At 40.2% G+C, this 26598-nt stretch overlaps 3 protein-coding genes across 4 annotated transcripts; all 3 read right to left on the bottom strand.

The window, feature by feature from the left end:
• Positions 1–1838: 1838 nt before the first annotated feature.
• Positions 1839–2569, bottom strand: LOC115670871 (putative EG45-like domain containing protein 1). Its single transcript, XM_056309633.1, has 2 exons — positions 2455–2569; positions 1839–2119 (listed from the first exon to the last, which is right to left on the bottom strand). Exons 1-2 carry the CDS (start codon positions 2567–2569, stop codon positions 1839–1841), a joined length of 396 nt encoding a protein of 131 aa, XP_056165608.1.
• Positions 2570–6706: 4137 nt separating this feature from the next.
• LOC115670797 (EG45-like domain containing protein) lies at positions 6707–7480 on the bottom strand. The gene is made up of 2 exons (XM_030592160.1): positions 7369–7480; positions 6707–7035 (listed from the first exon to the last, which is right to left on the bottom strand). Exons 1-2 carry the CDS (start codon positions 7478–7480, stop codon positions 6707–6709), a joined length of 441 nt encoding a protein of 146 aa, XP_030448020.1.
• Positions 7481–11706: 4226 nt separating this feature from the next.
• LOC115670664 (histidine kinase 4) lies at positions 11707–20862 on the bottom strand. 2 transcript variants are annotated; one of them, XM_056309715.1, is made up of 12 exons: positions 20766–20862; positions 19393–19832; positions 18734–18967; positions 18446–18615; positions 17019–17237; positions 16742–16928; positions 16612–16663; positions 16294–16523; positions 15906–16004; positions 14865–15574; positions 13692–14198; positions 11707–12365 (listed from the first exon to the last, which is right to left on the bottom strand). In XM_056309715.1, the coding sequence occupies exons 2-12, from the start codon at positions 19729–19731 to the stop codon at positions 12116–12118; spliced, it is 2997 nt and encodes a 998-aa protein (XP_056165690.1). In that variant the 5' UTR covers positions 19732–19832; positions 20766–20862; the 3' UTR covers positions 11707–12115. The 2 variants fall into 2 exon arrangements, with proteins under 2 accessions (XP_056165690.1, XP_030447845.1); XM_030591985.2 differs by having other exon boundaries at positions 19393–20858.
• Positions 20863–26598: the final 5736 nt, after the last annotated feature.

The following is a 26598-nucleotide window of genomic DNA, read 5'->3' as shown; positions in this document are numbered from 1 at the left end:
CCATAACTTTCGTACGGCGCTCATTTGAGTGCCATAACTTTTTTTTGGCTCACTTGAGTGCCACATCAGAGTAAAATATATTATTTGAGTGCCATTTCCGGCGAAAATAGATCACTTGAGTGCCATTTCCGGCGAATGAGTTGACGTGTATTTTTTAATTAATTTTTCATCCGACATGGATTTTTTTAGATTTTTATTTTTATTTTTCTTTCTTATTTTTCTTTTTTTTTTTCAAGGTTGGCGAGGGTCACCGGTGACCCTTGCCGGCGGCCGCCTCGCCTGTGACCGCGAACGCCCTTGGCGAGGCCATCGTGGCCTCACCAACCGCGGGCACGGCGGCAAAGGCTCTCACCAGATTCGTCGAGGCCACCTCGCCCGCGGCGGCGAAGGCTCTCGCCAGATCCGGCGTGGCCGCCTCGCCCGCGGCGGCGAAGGCTCTTGCCAGATCCGGCGAGGTTGCCTCGCCCGCTGCCGCGAAAGCCCTTGGCAAGGCCATCGCGGCCTCGCCCACCGCCTTCGCGGCCACGGGCATGGTGGCCCTCGCCCAATATGGGCGAGGCCTTCACAGCCGGCGAGGGTCGCCGGTGACCCTCGCCGGAATTGAAATTTTTTTTGCAAAAATAAAAAATTAATAATAAAAAAAATTCAAAAAAAATATTAAAATATTGTCTACGTCAGCTCCAGTGAAGCCATGTCAGCTCCGGCGAAGCCACGTCAGATTTTCCGGCTGCCAAATGATATTTGGCACTCAAGTGAGTCAAAAAAAAGTTATGGCACTCAAGTGAGCGCCGTACAAAAGTTAAGGCATTTCTAGTGTCCTTATCCCGCAAACGTTGGGTTTGGACGAAGGCATTGGGATGGATGAGGGAGCCGATTTGACAAAAGAACAACTTGGGCTTGAGTGAGATTGTTCGATTCGTAATCGTTCAAATCCCTAACTGAGAAAAATCGCAAATCTAAAGAACCCTAACTGAGATTTTCAACTGAAAAAACCCAAATCTAAAAACACGGAAACTGTTCGGCTAGAGCTTGGCGAGGGTTTTTTTTTTGGAGCTACATTGAGGGATTTTTTAACGTTAGGGGCATTTTTTTTAAAAATTTGAGAAAATAGCACCGTTTCGATCTTTGGTGTCCACGTTAGCGTCAGCCATCTGCCGGTCCGGCCATATAGGATGACTGGCGCTGACTGGGTATCTACGTAAGCATTTTCCGGGCTAAATTGACCGGGAGGAGTAAATTGATAAATTGTAAAAAAATTTATGACTAAATTGATAAAATTGAAAGGTTTAAAACTAAGTTAACCGTTTAGGGCTTTTTAGACAATTTTTCCCACAATTTAAAGTAAAAGTGGGAATATCGAATATCCCATATAATCACACAATCTTCTTACTTTAAGTTTTGTTGATTGCGAATCATTTTTTTAACTTTATACTCTGAGTCCCCCCCCTTTTTTTTTTCCAACTTCAATTCTTAAAAAAAGGTACGAAATTCATATCAATTAGAGACAGATAATCAGAGGCACATGCATATCTTTGCCTCTAAAACATTAGGATTGGGAATGGTAGCTCTGAGGATGCGAAAATATATAAAATACTTATTTTATTCCCCACACAAGAACGTCGACAAATTTTATGTATAGCTAGAATCAACATTTCTAGCCCTACATTCATTCACCATGTTAGAATGTGACAACCATCCGTCTATGTTGCTGGGTGCTTATCGTCTTCGTAGAGCCTCATGAAAGCCTGCGTGAAGAATCGAAGGATCATTACTCGAGTGTGATAACTGATTCAGCAAATTAAAATCGTTGTTGATTATCAAGAGATTTCATCTCGCAGTTACCGATCATAGGTCACTTTTACTATGCCAGCAACTGGGTTCGCGATGGTCGCAAAAGCTTCTTTCGAGAGGTCAATGGAGCCGGTGCACCCGGCCGGGCAATGGTCGACAATCTTCACCACGACCGACCTGCCCAAGCACGGGTTCTGAATACCTGCGTAGGCAGCGCCGGTGCACGTTACCCGATACTTTTTCCCACAGACGGCCCCGCCAGCCCAAAAAGTGTCGCTCGCCGCGGCTATCATTGTGCCCTGAGGCTGGTTTCCATAGCATGCCGAAGCTGTGCAACCGAAGAATTTGACGATACAATTGATTAGCGAAAAAACAAGGATCACGCCAACAACTTCCATTAGACACCTTAGAAAGACCAAGCATACAACGCTTGTTTTCATCACCGTGATCTGCTAAGAATCATCTTGTCTTTTAGAATATGACATCAAAGAATTAAAATGTTAAACCATTTCTAAGCAACAACTTTCCAGCATACTGCATAATTTTCCCTTAAAAACGTCAAAAGACTTCAGATAACTATCAATATGTGAGCGCTCAACTCCCTAACTCCCGGCTCAACTCTACATAGAAACGCCTTCGCATGATGCACCATGACAAACTTACGAACGTATTGCTGGTAAAACGTTGCCGTGCCCGAATCAGCTAGAATCGCCAATGGAATGGAGGAAAACACAAGAGCAAATAAGGTTAGGACAAAGACAATGTGATTAGCTGCCATCGTTGCTCTAATTCCTCGCTAATCTCGATTTTGTGATATATCCAGCCACCCTAATACGAGTTATTTATACCGTCCACTGGCAGTTCAGTATCCGAATTCCCCATTTAACTAATTGATTAAGTTGTCAAAAATACTTATATTTACTCACTTTCAGAATGGGGCCCTTTTTTAAACCTCTTTGTCTTTACTTCGGTTGTGGCCAAATTTCCTATTTCGCTGCATCAAATTGAATAGCTTACTCGTTTTGTTGATGTTATTCCTCTTCCAGATATGTCATGTAAATCTTCCAGATATGTCATGTAAATCTTACTCCTGTTTTCAACATCATGAAATTTCCAAGAATCGTTAGATCTACGTACGCATTATTTCACAAATATATGAGCAAAGGACTTAATGCTTCCCGAGATCCAGCGAGGTTGAGCCTCACTAAAGGCCCGCAAGGGCCGACCTTGCCAGCTTCAGGCGAGGCTGGCCCTCGCTAGATCCTGAGGGTGACCTTGCTTGAGGCCGGCGAGGGTCGCGGTAGTTGGCTTTGGCCGGTCATCGGCAGAGAAAGAAGGAAAAAGAAAGAAAGAGAAAATAAAATAAATAAAGTATTAAAAATATTAAAATATTCTTAAAAATTGTCTACATCAATGCCAGCTATACCGCGTAGGACGGCTGATATCCACATCAGCGATTTCCGACGAAAATTAATCAGATGGACTCAATTAGCAAAACATGAAAATGTTTTGGACTGAATTCGCAAAAGTGGAATATGTCTATGATTTTTTGGACAATTTTCCCTATAAATCCATTACGGAGAATCTATGTCGAGACCTCATCACAAAGTAGTCATGATATGTTGGATCCTACAAAAAAATATTGAGAAAGTCCTCATGGAACATAAAGAATGGAAAAAATATATTGTGAAAATGGTTATACAAGGAAAAAGTACCTTATATGTTTATGAACATGGACAAGGGAAGTTATCAAAAAAGTACTAATCCTATTATATTTGTGCTAATTTAGTCATAAACCTTTTAATGTAGTCAATTTAGTCCAAAATCTTTTGACTATTTGCCAATGTAGTCCTTCCGACTAATTTTGACCAAAAATCGCTAACTTGAATACCAGCCGTCTTACATGTCACAGTAGGCGTTAACGTGGACAATTTTATAATTTTTTTAATATATTTTTGAATTTTTTTTCTCGTTTTCTTTTCGTTTTAATTTTCCTTTTTTTTCTTCTAAGCCTGGCGAGGATCGCTACCCTTGCCAAGTGGCTATTTAGGCAAGGGTCGCGACCCTCACCCACTACAGGCGAAGGTTTCATGGCCCTCGCTCAGTGGCCGGCGAGGGTCATCGACCTTTGCCTAGGGTTGGCGAGGGTCAACAACCCTCGTTGAACTTCATAGAAAAAGACTAAAAACTAAAAAAAAAATCATCAAAAAATTATAAAAAACATCCACGTCAACGCTAATTGTCGTACGTGGCACTATCGGTGTCTATGTCAGCGATTTCCGGCCAATTTTGACCGAAATGACTAAATTAGCAAATCATCAAAATGTTTAAAACTAAATTGGCCATATTGAAATGTTTATGAACGAATTAGCACAAAGACGGGAAAATTACCAAAATAGTCCTAAACCTATTGCAATTGTGCCAATTCAGTCCTAAACCTTTTGCATTTGTGCCAATTCAGTCCATCCTGCCAATTTTGGTAGGCCGACGCTAACGTGGACGCCGGCCAACGCTAACGTGGCAATATTTTAATATATATTGTTTATTTTTTATTTTTTTTCTCTTTCTTTTTTTTTCCATCTTCTTCCTTGACTGGTCCGGCGACCGGCCAAAGGCTGAGGCCGGCGAATTCAACCTCGCTAGCCACTGGCGAGACTCGCCCTTGTCATCACTAGCAAGGGCGAGCCTCGTCGCCAGTGGGCGAGGCGAGGTCGAGCCTCGCCATGGCCGGGCGAGCTCGACCTCGCCCAGCGACGGTGAGGTCTCGCCAAATCTAGGCAACCTCGCCGTCAATGGGCGAGGTCAAGCCTCGCCATGGCCGGGTGAGCTCAACCTCACCCATTGACGGCGAGGTCTCTCACCAAGCCTCACCATGGCTGGGCGAGCTCGACCTCGCCCAGCAACGGCGAGGCCGCCCATATCTGGCGAGACCTCTCCATCGCTAGGCGAGGTCGACCTCGCCCGACCATGGCGAGGTTCGACCTCGCCTCGCCCACTGACGGCGAGGCTTGCTCTCGCTAGTGCTGGCTAGGGCAAGTCTTGCCAATGGCCGGCGAGGTTGAACTCGCTGGCCTCAGCCCCTGGCCGGTCGCCGGACCGACCAGGGAAGAAGATGGGAAAAAATAAAGGAAAAAAAATTTTAAAATATTGTCACGTCAGCGTCGGCTGGACGGCCGGCGTCCACGTCAGCGCTGGCGAGCCAAAATTGACCGAATGGACTGAATTGGCACAAATGCAAAAGGTTTAGGACTGAATTGACCAAAAAAAAAAGTTTAGGACTGAATTGGCACAATTGCAATAGGTTTAGGACTATTTTGGTAATTTTACCACACAAAGACAATAGGTTGATGATGTTTTTAGTGATATTTCCAACATTGACCATAATAAGATTCATGCTGTCAAGCAACTCGATTATATATAAATGGGTTAGTAATATAATAACCCTCATCACTTGTAGTTATTAATAACAAGGGATAATGATACAAATAGTCCCTGAACTTTGACTTAATGTGCAATTTGGTCCCTGAACTTTTAATTTATTCAATGTAGTCCCTGAACTTTAACATAATGTTCAATTTGGTCCTTGAACTTTTAATTTGTTCAATGTGGTCCCTGAACTTTTAATATGTATTCAATTTAGTCCCTAAACTATATAAAAATGTTCAATATAGTCCCTGCACTTGAATTAATGGAAGGACTATATTGAACATTTTCAAATAGTTCAAGGACTAAATTGAACACATATTAAAAGTTCAGGGACCAAATTGAACATTAGGTTAAATTTCAGGGACTATATTGAACAAATTAAAAATTCAGGGACCAAATTGCACATTGGGTCAAAGTTTAGGGACTATTTGTGTCATTTTCCCTAATAACAAAATGATTCGTGGCAAACCAAAGAGAGAGAGCATGTGCTATTTAAGGATGATCGGGCGGGCCAAATTTCACTCTCATCAAGACAGCTACGTTGTTTTGTTCTCTCGTGTTGTTGGAGGCGACACTATCCGTCGATCGATCTTCTTTTTATCATTTTTTACTCTCTTGTCACGCTGACTCGTGATTGACCTCATCGGTCTTCACCACGTATCCAATATCCATCAACATAAAAACTTGAGGGAAAAAGTGACAAAAAAAACCTTAAATTATGTCAACTGTAGCATATTTATCCTGAACATTTTCATAAAAAATCATAAATTTATACTCATGTAACATATTTACCCTCCGTCAAAGTTCTGTTAAATAATTTTCAGCTAAAACAATGTCATTTTCATTTCACGTGAATGCCATGTCCACACCATTTGCTTTCTAACATTCATGTAGACAGATTTTTACCGGTTCCCATCGATAGAACTTTGACGGAAGGTAAATGCGTTACACGGGTACAAGTTTGGAATTTTTGGTGTCACGGAAAATTTTTTTAAGATAAATATATCACAGTGCGTATAGTTTAGGATTTTCGGTGGCTTTTGCCCGAAATCCTAAGAAACTTTTAAGTTACAAAAAAGAGAGAAAAAAACAACTGCTCTGCCAAACTGGGAAAAATGAGATATGTTGGAATGGGGAAATACTCGCTTGGAAAGTTCACAACTTTATTTATCGACATGGCATCATCAGTTACACCAACAAACAAAAAAAAGGGACCTGGGCATCATCAGTTTCGTGATGCTGATTTTACATTCGATAAAGCAACCATATTACATAACCATGCGAAATTTAGAACCATGCGAAATTATTTTCAAGCCCTTCCTCTGTTCCACCCTAATAACAATAAGCGACGTCTCCTTGGCGTTGTCAGGTGCAATTCAAGAAATCAACTTCATGAAAGCCTGCATAAAGAAAGCCCGAGGACCATTGGTGCTTGAAGACATGTATGCGATTCATGAACAAAAACCGAAGAGAATCATTGTCGAGTACGCTAAAACTGTCCTTGATAACAATCGTGGAGATCGTGCATGAGATAGACGTACCGGTCGTAGGATATGTATATTTTTCCGGCAGCTGGGTGGGCTATGGACTTGAAAGCTTCTTCCGAGAGGTCGATGGTGCCGCGACACCCCGCCGGGCAATAGTCGACGATCTTCACCACCACCGACTCGCCGGTGCACGGGTGAAGATCGCCCAGGTTGGTGGCACCGGTGCACGTCACCGAGTACGTCCTCCCGCAAGCAGCCCCACCTTCCCAAAACTCATCGCTGGCCGCAGCTATCATCCCGCCCGGAGTGTCGAACCCATAACATGAGGAGGCTATACAGCGAAAGGATAGAGACCGAGAACAAACATTTAGTTGAAAAAGAAAAAAAAAAACGAAGATCAAATCGGTAGAGTTCATGGACATCTTGAGTAGATCATTAATTCTGCAACTGAGTAATTTACCAGCTTACTAACTGGTCTCACTATTAATTATTTTCATATGACATGATCACATCTTCGCCTGTCAAAAGAAAAACCATCCACTCACAATGTACATTCAAGAAGTCCTATACAATCTATTGGTCAGATCAATTGTAGAAGTATGCGAATGCATGGTTGTGTATACCGCGCGCGGACTGAACTGAACTGTGGTTTGAGCACACGTACGGACGTATTCAGTGTAATACGTTGCAGTCCCAGAATCAGCTAAGGTTGCCTGTGGAATGGCGCAAAAGACGAGAGCCAAGCTCAGGACGAAGATATAGGAATGAGCTGCCATGGCTCTCCTCTAGCTACTCTCTTCTGAGAACTCTATGTTCCTAATTAAAGATACTCTGAGAAGAGAGGGGTTGATTGGTTAACCAAGGAAAGAGCATGCTATTTATAGATGGTTGTCCAGCCAAATTCTATTCAGGAGATAGCGACATGGTTGTTCTTTCTCTGTGTAATTTTTGTGCGAAGACAGGAGCGTTGTTGTACACATCAAAGGCGATTCCACGGATCGTCGTCTCGTCGGTCAATGTGCTCCCATTGTATTTACGTGCGTGTACTACGTGAATACATCTCAATAGATCGTCTCGTTACTGCGTTTGCTGCATGAAACTAAATTTTCTGTTAGATTTTGGGAGTAAGTGGTCTGGCAATGGGGGTAAGCAAACAAGCTGTGTATCTTAATCCCCGACGGCATTGTTGATGTTTAAATCAGCCAAATGTGGCCTTTAGTTCGAGTGCCCAACAATAAGTCCAATTATATCTAGCCAACGAAATTCAAGAATGAAGACCTAAATTCTTTGGAATTACCCTTGTGATTCATACATGTAGAAAAGATCCGAGAGTTTCATGGTGTTCAATTACTGGTGCTGATGAGTCTACTCAGTATATGTAGGTCCTTCGATCATCTCAAGCATCAGCACATAGTTGCTGGAGGCACTCCAACCATCAAAAGAACCGTGAAAAACCAAATCTTATTACTGCCTATTTCAATTCAGCCAGAAGAACTGCATATTTCAATCTAATTTCTTCTTGAGCTTTTTTTTTGTGTCTAATTTCGTGGGTTTAGTTTTCGGGAAAATACCAAATTTTCCTTCTTACACATTAACCTCTATGCCACTTTGCAACCGCTGAAACAGGAAACTTTGCATCTCAATACGATGCTTCATGATGGAAAAGAACCAATTAGCATTCCTGCAATCCCAGTCCTTAAACCATAAAACCCTCGTTCTTAAACCCTACAATCCACAAAGCCTTAACCTCTCTGTCCCTTAATAACCCCAAGGAGTTGCACAAGTGACAACCGTGTTCGTGCTCGCTCAAGTGTTTGTCCTTGCTCAAATGACAAGCGTGTTCTTTAGCAAATTTTGTACTGCTACCAAAGATCAAGGTTGATATGCGGTCACCGATCTCTTTTTTCAAGGCCCTCACGATTTGTACGTACACACACCAAGATTATGATTGGCAATCATGGGGTCAAGCACCGGAAGACAGAGGTGGGCGTAACAACATGATGAAATGGTGTGTTAAAGTAGTTGAACGGTAGGATCACTATGACTATGGTCCTCGGCAAATTTACCAACAATAAAAATGGTTTATTTGATAACATGGATGACTGATTATACGGAGAATGTAGCGTCCTTATTTGACATTATAGATGACCAATCCATTATTCTTTCGTTGTGCCTATTTCGCCTTAGAGGATCGGTTCACAATGTATAACCATTGTTACCTTCATGGTAAATCCATGAATTATTGCCATTTCCTATTGGGAAGAATGCAAGTTCTTAACTGCTGCAGTTTTTGCTTCCGCTAATAGTTTGGCACATTCTCTGTTGTAATGAAAAACCAATAGACCTAGCAACACCTTTTCAATTACATAAAAGCACTAAAAACAAAGAGCAAAGTCAAGATCTCCTCCTCCTCGTTGATCACATACATCCAAACATGTAAAACTATCAAAAGGCAAGCCAAAATCTTAGAAGGAATATGCCACGGATGTCCAAGAGAAGGTATTGTCTGCAGCAAACAGTGAATGCAAATAAAAACTTGTTGATTATTCAAAGAGACGGTGAGATTCTGCATCACATGCATTGTGTTGAAAAGAAAAGACAAGAATCACCCACCTCTTCAACAATATAGTTATTACCTATCGCGTACGTGCGTCCAGTGAAAGATTCAGGCATGTCCAAGATATTTTTGTACATATGCGTAAATATGCAGGATGGATCTGGAAAGACAGGCCCATATGAGCTCAGTCATTAGGACAAAATTAGCAAACATCCAACACAGGCGGTTCAGGTGGTGAGTAGGAAGATGTTGAAGCTTGTGGTGTTGGATTCCCATGTCCTTGTGCACGTACTAGTTGTGGCTGCCAAGTGCCAACTGAAAACTCAATGAACTTTATCTGCTTGGAGTCTAGGAGAGATCCGCTCGCTAAATGCAGAGATATGATTCGTTTAACTTTTGTTTCTTATTGTTTTCATATTTCGAGCGTTTATACTTCCTTTTCGTCCTACAGTACTTGGAATTCAACCTCGCTTGTGCAACCAGATTTTGTAGTCACCTTCTTATAATGTAATTAGCAAGTTTTCCAATTCAAATAACCCTTACAATTATTGCATGTGACTTGACAACGTAAAGCTCAGTTAAGAGTTCAAAATACAGGAACAGGCGCACGTATAATTAGCATGGCAGATCTTAAAGTCATAAGTTACGCAACATGTAATTTTTCACCTAAGAATGTAATTCGAAGTTCTGATTTTGAAGTTCGAGTATGATTTGTACCTATAATGAGAGTGATTAGGGTGCGAATGAAAACTATTCTCTTCTCCGGCCCAATTTCTGGCCTGAATCTATTTCTATTTTATGGACGAGTTTCTAAGTAAAAAGTAGCATTTGATAATGACACAAAATTTATGTTTTCAAAATAGAAATTCGTTTGATAAGTTATTCTTAAATTTTTGTTCGCGGCGGCAGCAGACGGCTGGCGGGCGGCGGCGGCGGGCTGCGAGGGCGAGCGATAAGAAGAGTTATTATTTCTGTTTCTGTTCCAGAAATAGAAAAAAAAAAATTTACTTCTCATTTCTGTTCCAAACCTATTTCTAAGCTAAAAATTTGTCTCGGAAATAAATAAAAAAATGAAGTTGCGCTGCCAAACGGATTTTTATTCCAAACCCGTTTCCAAGAACAGGGAAACAGAATGGTTATCATGTTAGGGTGCGCATGATAGCCATTTTGTTTCTCTATTTTTCTATTCCGAGAATAGGTTTCGAACATAAATCCATTTAGTAACGCAATTTCAATTTTCTATTTCTGGAACAAATTTTTAATCAAGAAATAGGTTTGGAGCATAAATAAAAAATAATTTTTGTTTACTTATCTATGTCTGGAACAAAAAGATAAATAAAAACTCTTCTTATTGCTAGCCCTCACCTCCCGCCACCACCCCCCACCGGCCTCCTGTCGACCGTCCGCTGCCCGCCTGCCCGCCGCCGTCGGTCAAAAAAGAGCGTAAAAGAGAGAAATTTCGTGTCGTTATCAAATGAATTTATGTTCTAGAAAGAGAATTTTTATATCGTTATCAAACGTGTATCGCTGTTAAGAAACTTGTTCAGTGAATAGATATATAAGAATTTATTTCTGGAACAAAATGATTATCATTTACGTCCTGTCTAGATCTGTAGGTTCAATTGCAACAACTGAGCTTCGAACTATATCTCTCAAGTGCAAAACATGCATGATAGGATCCGGAGGCTATCTTGAAACCTAACATATGCAGTTTGACCTTCTGCAAGCGAATAAAGTTCTCCATTACAATGGAGTTGAAACTAGTTGTCGATTTCAATGTGTCTTAACATTCGGAAGACCTTTTAATATCTCCCTCCATGTGTAGAGATCCTGATCACGTAATACTCTGAACAGGCTTTTAGTGCACTTCCCTAGTGAGGCAAAAGCTTTTCCTCTGGTACACCACTCATCTGATGCGGAAAAAGTTTAAATAACTTTTAATATCACGATGCACAAGCTCAGATTTCATTACATTCATTTTCAACTCAGCCACATTCCAATGCCTCAGGTTGCAGCTTTCCTGTTAGGATTTGACAAGTTCTGAGCACATGAAGTAAAGCTCTTATGTCTTTTGGCTATTCAGTATTGCAACTTTAACTCTCTGTTCATGCTTCCTTCGTAGGAAACTTTTATACCAAATTTCTTCTCAGCAGAACTTGCATCTCCCCCAATATGATCTTCCACCACTTATTGCATAGCTAACGCTACCACTTTTGATGCCAAGTCACAGTTAGGTCATCTCACCGGCTTCTTAGAGTAGGTCAAAATAATTATAAACATGGCCGGTCATTAGATAACCTATCTCAAACTCCAACCCAATTAGCTTCTCTATGCTCAAACATATGCATCAGAGAAAGCCAAAAATCACAAAAAGCAACTGTGTAGGCAAGACCCGGTAAGTCAAATGTCAAATGTAAACCAATGTGTAAACAAAGATTCGAGACCTTGAAACCGTGATAATGACAAGTGTATCACATCTTTAATGAAGGAAAACAAGAAAAGAACATTTCTAGATTGTATTAAGTGGTTCAGAGCTTTCTGAGAAAAACATACAAGATTTTACGACGATGAAAATATACACCTTTTGGAATCCTCTCCCCTCCTCAAGATCTATACAGACAAGCAGGGCTGGATGTTCTATGGTAGTATACAAATACTCCGATTCATTCTACTCTAGTTAAATAATGATTTGAGTCAGGTCAGAACAATTTACCAGTGCCGGCATTTTTGAGTGGGCCCATTCTCGACATGAAAAACCAACCAGCAGAATCCAAAATCGCTGGTCACTTTTGTCCACTGCAACGTCCGAGTTGCGACATCCATGAATTCACCAGACACTCTAAGTTTTCAAGTCCTAGACGGGTTTGGTTATAAAGAATTTGGCAACTGCCTGGTAAAGATTCTCTTCGTCAAAGGGCTTTGAGACATACCCGTCCATCCCACATTTGAGGCATTCGTCATAGGTCGCGTGAATCACGTCTGCCGTCATTGCTAATATTGGCATGTGCCACTCACCCCCTTTTACGTTTTCAACTGCTGATTCACTTTTCATTTGCTCATTCACCTGGCTCTCCATCAGCCTAATCTGGCGTGTCGCCTCAAAGCTGCATATAGAAGGAAAAGAAATGACAATAATAACTCCATCCAGAAGTATAGAAAGAAAATAAACAGGGAAAATGATATTAAAGCAATTGATCAGCAAAAAGCTCAGTTTAGAAAGATATGGTAATTATTCCCTCCCGAAGGGTAGCTTCCACCACCTGATTCTGAGAGAGAGAGAGAGAGAGAGAGAGAGAGAGAGAGAGAGAGAGATCATTCTGACTTTAAAAATGCACATGCTTAATGCAATAAGATCATAAGTTGCAAAACTGACAACCAGACTAAGTCTTGGATGATTTTGATTAAGCTCCAGTAAGATTGAATCTTTACAAACCAACAGATGCTCTTTTGTTCTTGCATTTCCAAGGAACTAAGTAGAGGATATCAGATGTTGAAATTGGATTGATTGTCTCCAGTTAAGTGACCTTGCACTGAAAAACTTTGCTGCCTAAAAATAACTAGTGCACAAACAAGCTTGGTTTTTTGTCCGAGAGAATATTTGGTTGTTCAGGGAAAACACATTTTAGCATATAAAAGCTAGTTTCAACAAATCAGAGTATGAATAAATCCATAAATATCAACGTCACTACTAAAATGCAGCATATAAAGAATATATATGCCAATGTCTTCTAAATCTCATCATAAAACATTTAGTCCAATGAGGCTCCAACACCAAGACAAGCCGAACTCTCGAATGACAATGTCATATTTGGTGTAACTGTGATGCCTAATATCTCTTACTCTGGATATTCACATAAAAAAATGTTGTTACAAATGAAAAAAGTGAAAGGTCTTCCAACAGTATTGGTAGCAAAAGTACAATTGACAGGAATTGTTCCAACATTTTATCACTTCCGGTAGTGTCGGGTAGCATAACACCCTTAAGAACCTTGTAAGCACCGAAATGCGTGATTATCTAAGGAACTTAAACTTAGGTCACTCTCTTTTAAAGTACTTCCCACATTTTCAAGAGTTCAACTATGCTCTCTAACAATGCTTGTGCACGAAAAGGGAGGCTGATGGAACTTTTATTGCTTAGTGCTCAGCATACTTCCTACCATCGCATAGTCTATGCAATTTACTTAACTGACAAGCTTAAAACATGTTTCTCAATGTCCATGATTTTACCTTATCTGGAAACAGTGAAAGAAGGAAAGCTATAGTTATTTCTCTCTCAGCAGGAGAAACCAATTAATGCTTCAACAAATCCTTCATTTCACAAGTTTCAGGAAAAAGCAGCAAGCAAGGGGATTAATGCATAAGTATTGACAAACACTGGATTGAGTGCATCCTATCACATTTGGACGACAGACAGAGTGAGTAGAGCATACCCATCCATTTCAGGCATTTGGATATCCATGAAGCAAGCATCAAAGTTGTGTGGCAATTGAAGCAACTCCAATGCAGCTTTTCCACTCTCTGCGCACTCTACATTGGCCCCAAACTTCTTGAGTGCACCCGCCGCGACTCTTCGGTTAACCTTGTTGTCATCGACCACCAATATCTTCTTCCCATAGAGAAGGCTCTGGAGGGCACTAGATCCATTTCGCATGTTCATATCCTTCTGCGATTGCTTCTTCCTTCCTATACCCAGAACCTGTTGCAGACATGCAGCAAGCATGCTTGCTCGCACTGGTTTCATAATGACTGTATCGGCAAAACCAGAAGCTTTTGCCTTCTCTAATTCGGAGGCGCTGATTTTGCTTGCAAGGAGGATTTTAGGAAACTGAATTAAATTGGCATTCTGTTTCCAGTCTCTTACTGTTACACTTATACAGTTGTCAATGCTGGACATCCACGTATCTTTCTCAACTAGAATTATGTCCGGGTGCCGATATCTGTCACATAGGGGGAAAAAAGCAATCAGAAGCTACATTTACCTCAAAACTCAGCTCATTGTGGGCTGGATATGTCAGTTAATTTAGTTTCTTCTGCTAGAAACATGTAATTTGAGCCAACTAAGTACATCGACACACACTTATTGGCCAACTGGTCTCTTTCTGCTTATTGACAACTACTATGAACCACCTGCAACAACGAGTAAAAAAGAAATCCTCCATTTAAGAAAAATTCAGGCACTTCGATGAGGTCTAACCAAAGCTACATTTTGAGTAGACTGAAGGAAAATCAGAAGAGAGAAATGAAGGAAAAATCTGCAACTTAAGATTTTCCCTCAAAAACATAGAGAATGTTCTAATCAATGTAACTTACGAAACAGATCATTTGTTAAGTTTTAAGTGAGATCCATCTAGAAGCTACCAATCAGTTGGCACAGTAACATTAACGGTGTGTTTGTCAAGATTCGAACTCTATATTGACATGATTCAAGAAACTAGTGACGATGAAGACCTTATAAACTTCCTATTGATAGCATATACACCTTCGAAGTTTGCCGTTACGTCTCTCATACCAGGGTTTTCTTCTCCATTATAAGCACGAAATTGAGAGTGTTAAAAAATTACCAGAGTTTACAAAGCTAATTATGTGTAAGAAGTTGAACATACCCAGCAGTCAGAGAACCATTTTTCCTGCACATAGCTGCCGCAACATTGATGCTACTTGCGACTTCAACATTAATGCCAAGTCTGTTCAAATGGTATCTAGTTACGGCAGCTCTGACTGGCTTACCATCAACCACTATTGCTTTCAATCCTTTAAACCCAGAAGGAAGATCTTCGAAAGCCGGTCTTTTCACATTAGCAAACACAAGCTTTTTGCATCTCCCAAACACAGCCGTAAAGGAAAATGTGCTCCCAATCTGAGGCCGGCTTATGAAGCTTATGTGTCCACCCATCAGTTCAACCAGACACTTGCTAATACTCAAGCCAATCCCAGTTCCACCATGAGTTCTAGAAGTTGAGCTATCTGCCTGCATGAAGGGCATAAATACACGATCCTGGGCTCGCAATGGAATGCCGATCCCGGTATCTTCAACACTGACCATTACCGTGACATTTTCAGAAGCTTCATTGCTCGTCATCTTGGAATCAACGGAATTGAACTGGTCTTCAGCTACCAAAAGCTTAAAGGTATCCCAACTGTTCCTCTCATCGGCTACTTCACACCCACTCAATGTTTCAAACTGTGACCCACCAGAAATCAGTATATCTTCCTCTGGTCGTCCATTTAGGCAAGTTTTAGTGTGTGCATTAGTCGCACCCTTTACTTGGTCAGCTAGATGGACTTTCACAAATATATGTCCCTTCTCAGTGAACTGTCAAGGGTTTGATTTAGTTAGTACTAAACACAAGTGAAATGATATAAAACAAAATGAGAGCTGCAAACATCTTGGCAATCTCTTGTTCACTGGCTCATAAAAGAAAAGGACATCAAGTATGGTACATCTGCGGAATTTGTAGCCAAATAATGTAAGATGACGACTCATATGCAATTGCTAGACTAGTAGACACCCAAATAATGCTATTACTCAAATAGTTGAAACTTATTCCAATACACAGATTTCAAGTAGGTAATTTTTACACAAGCTGAACAATATGATTTGGTTATTTTATTGCTTGAATACAGAGAACAAAAATTGCACTTACTTTAACAGAGTTTCCAACAAGGTTAGTGATTATCTGTCTGAATCTTCCCGGATCCCCCATGACAGTTTCTGGTACTTTGTCAGCAACAAAGACAGCGAGCTTCACTTCCAAAATGGGTTTTAATGCACGTGCCGTAGATCATCAAAGATGAAAGTAGTTGAAAGCGGCATTCAGACAGAGAAGCAGAGAACAACAGAAAGCACATCAGTTCCATAATGACAAGTGTGGACATTAAATTATAACTTCCACTGCCATAATTAACAATTTGAGCATACTGTAAAAAATAATAAATCCAAAGAATCTTCATTGTTCAAACAATACACGAAACCATTTCTTTTGCACTTAAAAATTATTAGCATGAGCATTCTTGCAATATGTTCAGACCTACCTCAATACCTTTGTGTCTGGACTCCTCAGAGAATAGGGAGAGAACATCATCGAGAATGGATCGAATGTCAAATGGGACTGTCTCTAGCTCTAACTTGCCCGCTTCAATTTTAGCACGGTCAAGTACCTCATTTATCAGTGCAATTAATGCCTTTCCACAGATTTGAGCAGTTTGTGTGTAGTCTCTTTGAGTAGAACTCAATTCTGTGTCAAGAAGCAGAGCAAGCATTCCTGAAGATAGAACAACACCCAAGATGGTGATGCTGACCAAAAAGTCATAAGAGGGAAAAAAAAATTCCCAAAAGGATATACAACGTACCAAGGATGCCATTCATTGGAGTTCTAATCTCATGAGAAACAGTAGCAAGAAACTGCAATCAGCAACTCATCAATTCAAATTGCTCTCAAGTATGTGCATTGAACTGTGCAAAAAGAATAACAGGAAATACCTGAGATTTGGCAACATCAGCAGCTTCTGCTCGAACCTTCAGTTCCTGCATCTCATGAAAATCATCTTCGACTTTGACAATGTGAATTGCTGCACCATACAAAATATACCCTAATAATAAGCCTATCACGAAGAACAAAAATGCAGTAGTGAGGGCTGTCCATGATGGTGGTGCCTTTTGATGATATCTGCTCAGCAAAAAACAAAAGGAAAGGGTAGCATCAGATCCTCGGAAATTATCCACTCAGAAAGAAGTCTCCATGAATGAACCCACTAACCTACAAATCATTTGATGCTTCCTAAATGGATCACCAAAGTCAAGCTTGCTCTCATGTAGAAGGGACATATCGCCCTCTTGATACTGGTGACCATACATGATAAGTGGTTCGGAAGAGTTTGTTACATCATATACATTGACCAAGATTGCCTGATTTCCATCGAGCTGCCCAAGTAGATTCTCCACAAGAGATTCGACATCAAAAGCTCCTCCAAGATATCTGCATAAATTGGAATTGGCCATGACTTCAGCACATCCATGCTTGCAAACTTGATATCAAGAATACTAAGTTTTTAAGATGTAATGTACACAAGGAAAGCAACTTTGCTCCTGTGTAAAGATGTGAAAGTACATTTGAAATAATCGCAATAGACAGTAGCTACTATTCTCTCCTTCCCCCTTACAAGCTCTATATATAGATTTGTTGATAATTAGTTCTAATTTATCCTTCTTCATTTTTCTTGGCTTAATCTCTAACCTACCACCTTCCTATACAATCACTTCATGTACATCATATGACAGACTATATGTTTGCATTAGTTATAGAAAGGAGCCAATGAACACTGTTAGAGAAGCTGCTGGTAAAGAGCCATGGTGGGCCCAGGACATCCTGTTGTGACTTGATCCAATCTTTAAAGGATATTGGTACAGGAGAAGGCTTGTGGCTTATATGCATGGACTAAGATTACTGCACCATTAAATACACCCGAGCGGCAACTAATAAAGGCCACCATGAACTTCTATGTTCACAGAAATTTCTACCGCGTCGTCAGAAAAGGATTAATTTTAAAGTTCTCTATATGATACATAGTGACAAAACAAGTAAATTTCACAAGTAAGATCAGGGGGATCATGGAAGTTAAGGGTTCGTTTACGAAAGAGGGGAGGGGGGAAATGAGTGGTAGGAAGCTGGGCAAAAATTGAAATTTTTGTGAGACGAGGAGAGGAAAAAAAATTCCATCATTTCTTCCCATTTCCTCCCAATATCCTTTACATACAAAGCCTAAGGCATGATGTAAAGAGTGAGCTCAAAAGAGATGAAATAGGAACTGGATAAAGCATCCAAACTCCCTCTTTTTGCGTCATCACCTAATTTTAGAACCCCCCACCCAAAATCTCCCCTAAATACACACATGGAGAGTGGTCGTTTTGAAGTTTGCCAGACTATTAGCATATGACCTGTTTTTGAGAAGGAGAACAAAGCCATGGCTTAGTTGCTTTCAATTGAGAAATCTGTGCCAGCTTAATATTGCAGTCAAGTATAGTTCCATTTGCAAACTCCAAGTACAAGACAATGAAAAATTTTCAATAGTTCAGAAAATGAGGCTTCAAAAACTTCTTTTTTTCCCCAGGGCAAAATCAGTTCCTTTTTTTCTATGTCAATAAAGAATAAACATCTCCTTTTAGGCTGCAGCAGAAGGGGCTCACCCTGCAGTTGCCTCAATGCGCTCTTCCACAGTTGGATTCAGCGGGAGTTTTGACTTGTACACAGGAAATGTCAATACAACCCCCAAATGGTGGGAGCCCAACAGCCTAAATGGGCTTGTTAGAACAGCTTTTCCAGTTGCCCTCGCCCTCAGAATATTTTCCCGGTCCTCCTACAAGAAAAATGCATGTTCTTTCACTTCCATAAATCAATGGCGAATTACCAACAGGATCTCAAGCACAGAGAGCGCGCATTGACAGGAAAAGAAAAGCCACATAATCTGCCTTTACCTCTCCTGACATCATGTCAAGCGATTCAATGTAGGATACAGTTTCTTGAGAAAAAATGACAGGCGCATATTCATCTCTAACAGGAGAAGGCTGTCTCTCCATTGTCTTAATTGTCCATCCATGTTGCTCTTCAAATTTCTCCCTCTCTGAATTAATCACTCTTTCCGCATAAGCCACACCGCTCAGTAATGGGCGCTCAAAGGCGGTTCTTGCCGTGTACTCAGCAAATGTTTCCTTCAAGATGCCAATTTCGATCCAAGATAGTCAGTAATAAGTAACCCAATTGCGTCTTTTAGTACAACATAGACAGAAATGCTCCCATCTTTTCACTTGACAAAATCAGTTCAACTCCATCTGAAAATTAAACGTGTCGGATAATCTCTAGAAAGGAACAGACTGTAACAAGTATATGTGGGACCCATGATAATTTTTCCTCTCATTTCCCCCGTCCTCCTCAATTAGAAGATCAAAATAAATGTTCGCTGGCCAACATAACAGAGAGCCAAAAGCTCAGACATTCCAAAAATCCTTCTTTCGCATGAAAAAAAGCAAGGTGATCCGAGAAAATCAAAGGGTGACGGGGAAAAAAAGGAGAAACAAAAGATCTTCTGTTTCACATTTCCTAGATATCCTTTGATTAGAAGAGTACAAGGACGAACCTGATCGATTGCAGATGGGTTCTTGTAGTAATGAAAGGTTGAGACAAGAATGGCCAAGGCATGGACATGATTAACGCTGACGCTGAACTGGTCTTTCAACATCCTTGCCCTCTGATCACACATGCTAACCAACACCTCCTTCCTCCTCACCTTGTTATCATCATCCATCCTTTTGTAGATCGACCTGCTCGTGAATGCCACCACCACCACAGACAGGACCAAGAATTTGGGAAGCCAAGCCCTGTTTGACTGAATGAATGTGTACCCTCGTTTTGTCCCCACTTGCTCATTCAACTTCACAGCCACCAGATGGTGGCTCTGTTGCATTTTCACCGCCATCCCTTCAGTGCCTCTGTGTAAAGCTCTCTGTCAGATTCTGCTCCTCCTCTGTTGTGCTTTTTCCTCTTCTTGTTCTTCTTCTTCTTTTGCTCCTTGTTTTCCTGATACCCACTTCATGCTATAGCTCAGAAAAACTCAGGACTTGTTGACACAGCAGAATTACTAAAGTAATGATGATTTTTGGGGAGCACTCTTTTTTGGACAAAAAGAGTAAAGATGAACCCAGAGAAAATTATTTTGCAGCAGCATTCAAAGAACAGAAAGCAAAAAGGGGTAACGAATGGAAAGGGAAAAACAAAGACAAAAGGTGTAAGATAAATCTGTTTCTCAAGGCTAAGCACACACTCACCTGTAGAGGCTAAAAACGCACACACTCACACATTCTCTCTCTCTCTCTCTCTCTCTCTCTAGAAACCCAATGGTAGAGCTTTCTAAAGAGAGGAGAGCAAGGAGAATTCAAAAAAAGACGAGCTTGCCTCAATTCACATAGAGAAGAGCATGGCTCTTAAAAGATGGAGAGAAAGCTCAAACTCCAAGACAAAGCCCCCCCCGCCTCCCCTCCGTCTCTCGCTCTCCTCTTATCTAAAAATGAGAACTGCCCACTGTTCCAATCTTTGAACGGAATAAAGAATACCCACGAAGAGAGAGAAAGCACCAATCACGTCCTGCCCCTCTCTCTCTCTCTCTCTCTATCTCCCCTATCTAGCATGTAAGGCGTGAAGTTTGGTAAGAGGGAGGAGGAGGGCGGAGGAGGAAGAGCACGTTCACTGATTTCCTGGCTTTGTTTATTCGAGCCAAGGCTCTCCCCCGAAAAGATTGACCGCCCAACCCAGCACAGCGAAGCAAAAGCAAACACACACACACAAGCGGAGGCCAGGCCAAGAAGGGAGAGGGAGTGACCAGGAGACACAATGTCCAAGAAAGAGGCAGTGCGTGCGCCTGCGTGCGTGCGTGCGCGCTGGTGTTGTTGGGAGGGAAAGAATAAAGAAACAAACGGGTCCGTTCAAAGCGCGGGATGGAGGAGACGATGGTACATTGAACTGGGCGAGCGTCAAAGAGCTTTCTTTTCCTCGGGTTCTTCTCGGTCCAAGGGGGAAGTAGAGACTTGGTTTAATGGAGGAACTACGAGAGGAAGCACAGAGAGAGAGAGAAAGAGAGAGAGATGAATTCTCTCTGTTTTTTTTTTTAATTTAATTATTTATTTATTTTCTTTTGTTTGTTTTTTTAATTGCTGGCCTTGCTTTGAAAAGCAAACTGAATCGAATTTTGTGGATTTTTTGCAGATACGCTCTTGTCCCCCCCTCTCATTGTCTGCTCATTAAAAAAAGAAAAAAAAATTCAGACCAAAAAGAAAAAGAACAAACTTATTTTGTTTCTCTCTCTCTCTCTCTCTCTCCGAGATCGACCCTTTACCTCTTTCGTCTCTCTTTTGGTTAAAAAAGCTTCCTCTACGATCTCTCTCCCCCACGGAGATCGATTTCCTTTGCAACGCACGGTATCTCGATGTGTTTCTCCTTTTTTTTCATAATTTTTAAGTAATGGGTCGCGACGCATGCTTAAAAAATTTTGTGTTCGTGATCGAAATCTATGTATCCGTTTCGTTAATCGATCGCTTATTCAAGAAATTCTCGGGGGCGGATAGTCTCAATGTCGAGACCAGTTCTCGGTTCTTGAACCCGGAACCTACCTCCCCTATAGATCCCGGAGCTGACCTGGCGGTCCGGTTCGATTGCAGTGCGACCTATTCTTTATTTTTTTTGAAAGGACAAGCTTTGGTAAATCACTCCATAATTTCAACCGAAACAAATAGCAGTTACAGCAAAATAGTACAGTAAAAATATGGCAAGAAGTACTGTGCAACACAAACAAAAATTTAAAGAAATTGGGAAATTGTCCACCTTATCTCTTAATCGAGCAAAACGAAAGTTAAAGTAACAACAGAAATTCTTATCCGCCAAACGGTCCATAAAAATGAAAAAACTACGGCATTTTCAGTTACATTATTGTGAAGTGTTGAGAGCCGTCGACGGCTTAAAATAATTAAATTCTTTGAAGGAATGATGCGTGTCCCCGAAAAGTTTACTCGATGTGTCGGCATTCACCAAGTTGGAGATAGATTTGATGCCACTAGAAACTAGAACCTAAGTTGCCTGGACTAGCATTCACCAAGTAGGGATGAACGGTTTCAGACGAGTAGGTGGAACCTCGAACCTACATCGTCTTGACCGATTCCCGTTTTTTAAAACTTGAAACCTACCTGTAGACCCTAAAACCGGACCAGGACCTACCATGTCAGTCCAGTCCTATTCTAGAGTTTACTCTAGACCGGTGCTCACCCTTGTAATTTTCTCAACATATACTTTACAATGTACAAAATGTTTTTTTGTTTTTTGAAGTAACCAATGAGCAAAACAGATTTAGAGAGATAAAATAAGTAAAGTTAGAAACTTACAAATTAAAAAGAAATCAACATGATACCCATTTTGTTGGAGGAATCATCCAATCAAAGTTCAGAACAAATTAATCCGGCACATGATGAATAACCTCTTGCTCTGATACCACGTGAGAATTTTGTGGGACCACTACAAACTGTTCTCTAAGCTTAAACTGTTAGATAAAGCGTAGTTTAATATTTAATTACTCTAATACTCCCCCTTACGCTTAGTCTGAAATTTGAACTTCGGACCTCCACCTTTGCTATCGTGATAGAAAATATAGAGAAATATGAGAGAATTGTAATTGTATAAAAAAATGATTTCATTGTACAAGTATGTGGGTGTATTTATAGCACAAAAGAAAACCTGGAAAGAATATACACAATACTGTCTTCCTAATTTATCCTCTGAATATTCTCTTAATATTCCGTGTCGACGATTTACTGTATTGTTTATAGAATCATAATCGTGATCAAGGATCAATCAAGGATTAAATCAAGTCCTTTCTCCAACACCCTTTTTATTTTGGACTGTCCATACTCTCTTTCTTTTTGTGGGCGGGGGAGTAATCTAGCAACTGCGCTTAAGCTGGAAGCGATCAAATATGCTCTATAGGTAATTCCCAAGTTCAATTAAACTCGAATTGTCAACGCGATTTGTTATTTTCCATAATGAGAACCATCACAGATCATAGAGCACTAACAATTCGGGAATACCACATGCTTTACTAAAATGATGATTGAGCCTCGGTTCTTTTGGCAAGAGCCATAACCACGACAAGCTGTGTTTGTAACGACCTGGGTCCCATTTGCAAGATATTGTCCGCTTTGGACACTAAGTTCTCACGGTTTTGCTCCTCCGAGGGCAGCCCATACTACCCCCAGAAAAGGCCTCTTGCAAGTTAAGGTTTCCCAAGCCTTTATAAGCAAGCCCAAGGCTCCCTCCTTAGGCGATGTGGGACAGGAGACATGCCCCCCCTTGCCATCCTAGAAGCCTGCCGGAAGCTGCTCCTTGTCCATGCCCTTTTGGCCCCGGTGACCACTCCCCACCTTCGTCGGACCGGGTCGTTACAGTGTTGCAGTTTTTATAATGTACATGACATGTACCTCAGAGGTGTAGCATCTTCTTCTACGGCTGCATAACTTATGGGAGCTTTTGAGAAATGGCTTTTATCAATCCTTTTAAGGTGTTGCGGCTTCAAAACATGTATTCCCAGTCACATATGTCACGATACTTCGCAATGTAACCCAACTATAATTAGCAAACAGTAAGAGTCCGTTTAATAACTATAATAAGTGTTGCAAATTAGCATATTCGACACTTATTGATATTAAGCACTTTTGATAATCATAGCAAGAAATGCCTCGAATTTCACCCGAAGTTGATAATCATAGCAAGAAATGCCTCGAATTTCACCCGAAGATTACTTCCACACCCTTGTTTTTTAAAATAAATACCGGTTTGTTACCTCTAAACAAATTGCCCTACTCCAAAAGACCAAATTGTACTCTTTTTCAAATCGCCAAATCGCCGAACTCTCTTACAAACTCTAGCCTACATCACCCACAAATAGGAAAATTACTAAAGCAGTTATAAACCTATTGCAATTGTATCAATTTAGATCTAAATCTTTTATGCTAATTAATTCTTAAATATTTTACATTTGTGCCAAGTTCATCTGATCAATTTTGGTCGGAAATCGCTGACATGAACGCTAACCGTCCTACTTGACGCGGTCGACACTGACGCTGATATTTTTTAATAATATTTTAAAATTTTAAAATTTTTCTTTTCTTTTCTTTGTCTTTTTTTTTTCTTCCCTTTTTCCTCTAGCCGGTTGCCGGCGAGCTCAATCTTGCTAGCTACTAGCAAAGACTACTTCCATACCCTTGTTTTTCGAAAATACTAGTGTGTTACCTCTAAACAAAAACCCCTACTACGAAAGACCAAACCGATCTCTTTGCAAATCCCCAAATCACTGAACTCTCCTATAAACTCTAGCCTACATCACCCACAAACGCTCATATCCCCTCAACCTCACACCATCATCCGCCACCGTCATCAACACCCGCCCCCTCATGGCCATTGTCGTCATTGACTCTCCCCCCGCCTTTGCCGCTAACCCTCGTCAATTGATCTAAATCTCATGATTATGGTAGCAAGCCATCGTATCTAGAGGCCATGTTTGCAAACTCAGAGTTTGAGCAATCATGGCCGCCAAATGCCCTAAATTCAATGGCCATGGCCTCAAAGCATAAGGGTTGAGAACTGGCAAACCTAGTCACGAGCTCAAAGCTCGAGCAGCCACGATCACAAGATCATATCTAGCACGGCCATGGCATCGAGCTCAAAGGTCGACACCATCTGAGAGAGAGAGAGAGAGAGAGAGAGAGAGAGAGAGAGAGAGAGAGAGAGAGAGAGAGAGAGAGAGAGAGAGAGAGAGAGAGAGAGAGAGAGAGAAATATAGATAGAAAGGAGAGAGACATACGCACCAAGGGCAGAGAGCGAGAGAATGATATATTTTTTTAGGGATAAGTACACTGGAATGATATATTTTTTTAGGGATAAGTACACTGGAAGTTCTAAAACTTGTCATAAAAATGCTGTTGGGTCATAAAACTTACAAAAAGTGCAATCAAGTCCTAAAACTTGTCAAATTGGTGTAATCAAATCATTCTATTAACTTTGTCCAATTTGGCTAACGGAAAATGCTGATTTAACTTTTTATTATTATTTTATCTCTCTTATGTGGCACTAATATGGCTAAAACAACGTCGTTTCGATCCAAATTTGATTTTTAATAAAAATCTTATTTGAATTATAATAAAAATAAGTTGATTTAAAAAAAGAAACAAGGCAAAGGTGACGGCGGCGACCAAGGCCCTTTCCGTTTTTAACTTCCTTTGTCTCTCTTTTTTTATTTAAATAATATTTAGATAAAAAATCATATTTAGATCAAAGCAACGTCATTTTAACCTTAACTTTCTTGTTTTAGTCACATTAGCGCCACGTAGGAGAGATAAAATAATTTTAAAAAAGCCACATCAGCATTTTTAGTTAGCCAAATTTGATAAAGTTAACAGAAGGACTTGACTGTACTAATTTGACAAGTTTTGGGACTTTATTGCATATTTTGTAAATTTTAAGGATTCAATTGCATTCTCGTGACTAGTTTTAAGAATTTCGATACACTTATCTCTATTTTTTAGAAGGAAAATGTAAAAGATGTAAACGAAATTATTTGTTGAAATTTATTATTAGAGACTAATGCAAAATATATTTCACATCTTAACTATGCTCGATACCTTATTAATAGACATTTTTATCCATGGGCGTTTAGTTGATTAGTAAGTTCTACCATTCATGGACACCATCTCCATTAACGGTTCCTTTTTGTAAAAGATAAAAGGCTATTTAGATTAACGCGGTGCTTTCGGGCAAAAAATATGCTATACTTGAATTTCAATTTCATGAGCTCCTAACGGATATTATGACACGAAATGTTACAAAATACATTGAGATTGACTTTTAACTTAACATTATAGGCACAAGTCCATATTTATAAGACAATGAAAGTCCAACCTAGAAACTCAAAATAACACTGTCTAATATCATGTTGTTAATTATAACTTAAAAGTTTAAATTGATAGAAGGGAGAGAAATCACATGAATCTAGCGACTTAGGGTAATATTTTAATATAAAAATAGATATTGTTTTTACTTTACAGTTATATCAATTGTGATTTGGACACTAAAATTGTTTTTTTGAAAATCATGCTTGTTTGTCTCATCGTACTCTGTTCCCTCTTCCCACTTTGTCTCTCTCTTCCCCCAATTATTCAATTCGAGCTGATTGTTGATGCGGATTTTTTCCAAATATTCGGTCGGACCAAATTTGTGCTTTGTCGTATTGCATGGCCTTGATTTGTCAAAAAAGTTAAAAATAATAATAATAAAATAAAAAAGATTTCGTTTTTTGGCCTTTGGAATTTCCATGCAACCCCGGTCGTGTTGAACACTCTCGATGTCACACATCAATCGTTTCATGTACTCCACGGGACTTGGCAAATGTTGTTTTTTTTTTATTTTTTTACTTTCTGACAATATGAAGTATGCTTTAGCAATTTCTTCGTTTTTTGCAGTAATTCTTCTTGGTTTTTTTTTATGTATTTTAAGAGAATTTAAAGTTTAAATAAAAAATTACTAGTCAGGATAAGTATAACCGTATAAGTCATGGAAGAAAAAGAAATTACTGTTCTTTGCTATGCTAATTTGTGTCATTTTTTTTTTATTTATGTCATCTCTAACTCTTTTTGTTCTCTGACTTTTACTCTGTCTCTTGCATAGAATGTAATAATCGAATTTTGCATCTGTGATATTAGCATTTACATCCCTTCAATCCATTTACCAGCGAGACCACATGGTCAGTGCT

This window comes from Syzygium oleosum, unplaced genomic scaffold (genome assembly GCF_021117445.2).
Source record: "Syzygium oleosum isolate NSW1041296 unplaced genomic scaffold, Sole_v2.1 Sole_v2.03, whole genome shotgun sequence".
NCBI lineage: Eukaryota > Viridiplantae > Streptophyta > Magnoliopsida > Myrtales > Myrtaceae > Syzygium > Syzygium oleosum.
This window is presented reverse-complemented; position numbering and strand designations above follow the sequence as displayed.